Source organism: Symphodus melops (assembly GCF_947650265.1).
Source record: "Symphodus melops genome assembly, contig: scaffold_150, whole genome shotgun sequence".
In the NCBI taxonomy this organism is placed as follows: domain Eukaryota; kingdom Metazoa; phylum Chordata; class Actinopteri; order Labriformes; family Labridae; genus Symphodus; species Symphodus melops.
The window spans coordinates 1-2,500 of NW_027636521.1; the positions used below are offsets into that span (position 1 = coordinate 1).

General features: G+C 49.3%; 1 protein-coding gene across 1 annotated transcript in view; it reads left to right on the forward strand.

The window, feature by feature from the left end:
* Window positions 1–1,989: 1,989 nt before the first annotated feature.
* pmm1 (phosphomannomutase 1) overlaps window positions 1,990–2,500 on the forward strand; it is a gene marked incomplete at its 5' end in the record, with an annotated part of 7,259 nt that continues 6,748 nt past the window's right edge. Inside the window, one exon of the mRNA XM_079373206.1 lies at window positions 1,990–2,155. Within this exon, the coding sequence (XP_079229332.1) occupies window positions 1,990–2,155 (166 nt within the window). The remainder of the gene's footprint in view (window positions 2,156–2,500) is intronic.

Below are 2,500 nucleotides of genomic sequence, written 5' to 3' on the forward strand. Positions count from 1 at the left end.
ACAGGTGACTGGTTACAGGTGACTAGTTGCAGGTAGCTGGTTACAGGTAACTGGTTACAGGTGACAGGTTACAGGTGACTAGTTAGAGGTGACTAGTTAGAGGTGACTAGTTAGAGGTTACAGGTGACTAGTTAGAGGTGACTAGTTACAGGTTACAGGTGACTGGTTACAGGTGACTGGTTACAGGTGACTAGTTACAGGTTACAGGTGACTAGTTGCAGGTAACTGGTTACAGGTAACTGGTCACAGGTGACTGGTTACAGGTTACAGGTGACTAGTTACAGGTGACTGGTGACTGGTTACAGGTGACTGGTTACAGGTAACTGCTTACAGGTGACTGGTTACAGGTGACTGGTCACAGGTGACTAGTTACAGGTGACTAGTTACAGGTTACAGGTGACTGGTTACAGATGACTGGTTACAGGTGACTAGTTGCAGGTAACTGGTTACAGGTGACAGGTTGCAGGTGACTGGTTACAGGTGACTGGTTACAGGTGACTAGTTGCAGGTAACTGGTTACAGGTGACAGGTTACAGGTGACTGGTTACAGATGACTGGTTACAGGTGACTGGTTACAGGTGACTGGTTACAGGTAACTGGTCACAGGTGACTAGTTACAGGTGACTCGTTACAGGTGACTGGTTACAGGTAACTCGTCACAGGTGACTGGTTACAGGTGACTGGTTACAGGTGACTGGTTACAGGTAACTGGTTACAGGTGACTAGTTACAGGTGACTCGTTACAGGTGACTGGTTACAGGTAACTGGTCACAGGTGACTGGTTACAGGTGACTGGTTACAGGTGACTAGTTACAGGTGACTCGTTACAGGTGACTGGTTACAGGTGACTAGTTACAGGTGACGGGTACAGGTGACTGGTCACAGGTGACTGGTCACAGGTGACTGGTCACAGGTAACTGGTCACAGGTGACTGGTCACAGGTGACTGGTTACAGGTGACTGGTTACAGGTAACTGGTTTCAGGTGACTAGTTACAGGTGACTGGTTACAGGTGACTGGTTACAGGTGACTCGTTACAGGTGACTGGTTACAGGTGACTGGTTACAGGTGACTAGTTACAGGTGACGGGTACAGGTAACTGGTTACAGGTAACTGGTCACAGGTGACTGGTTACAGGTGACTGGTTACAGGTGACTGGTTACAGGTAACTGGTCACAGGTGACTAGTTACAGGTGACTCGTTACAGGTGACTGGTTACAGGTAACTCGTCACAGGTGACTGGTTACAGGTGACTGGTTACAGGTGACTGGTTACAGGTAACTGGTTACAGGTGACTAGTTACAGGTGACTCGTTACAGGTGACTGGTTACAGGTAACTGGTCACAGGTGACTGGTTACAGGTGACAGGTTACAGGTGACTAGTTACAGGTGACTCGTTACAGGTGACTGGTTACAGGTGACTAGTTACAGGTGACGGGTACAGGTGACTGGTCACAGGTGACTGGTCACAGGTGACTGGTCACAGGTAACTGGTCACAGGTGACTGGTCACAGGTGACTGGTTACAGGTGACTGGTTACAGGTAACTGGTTTCAGGTGACTAGTTACAGGTGACTGGTTACAGGTGACTGGTCACAGGTGACTGGTTACAGGTAACTGGTCACAGGTGACTGGTTACAGGTAACTGGTCACAGGTGACTGGTTACAGGTGACTGGTTACAGGTAACTGGTCACAGGTGACTGGTTACAGGTGACTGGTTACAGGTGACTAGTTACAGGTGACTGGTTACAGGTAACTGGTCACAGGTGACTGGTTACAGGTGACTAGTTACAGGTGACTGGTTACAGGTGACTAGTTACAGGTGACTGGTTACAGGTAACTGGTCACAGGTGACTGGTTACAGGTAAAGATCTCAGCATGATGTTTGAATAAGGAAACATTGCAGAGTGGTGCAGAGAACAAACAGAGAGCAGGGTGACCTGTGTCAGTCAGTGTAACACCTTTGTAATCTCCTCACAGGTAAATAAAGCGAAGGCAGGGTTTGTGAGGTGTTCGTGTCCTTGTCAAAGAGTCTCTGCTGCTTCATCATTCACGTCTCCTTTCTGCTTTCTCTAACAGTGATACACAAATTTGACTACGTGTTTGCAGAGAATGGAACGGTGCAGTACAAAGACGGGAAGCTGCTCTCAAAGCACGTAAGACAACTTTAGAATTAACCTTACCGACTGCTGTGAGACATTTCATCTGACCCAGGGCAAGAAGGAAGCAGGAAGGAGGCAGGAAGGAAGCAGGAAGGAGGCAGGAAGGGAGTAGGAAAGAGGCAGGAAGGAAGCAGGATGGAGGCAGGAAGGGAGTAGGAAAGAGGCAGGAAGGAAGCAGGATGGAGGCAGGAAGGGAGTAGGAAGGAGGCAGGAAGGAGGCATGAAGGGAGCAGGATGGAGGCAGGAAGGGAGTAGGAAGGAGGCAGGAAGGAGGCATGAAGGGAGCAGGATGGAGGCAGGAAGAGAGTAGGAAGGAGGCAGGAAGGAGGCAGGAAGGGA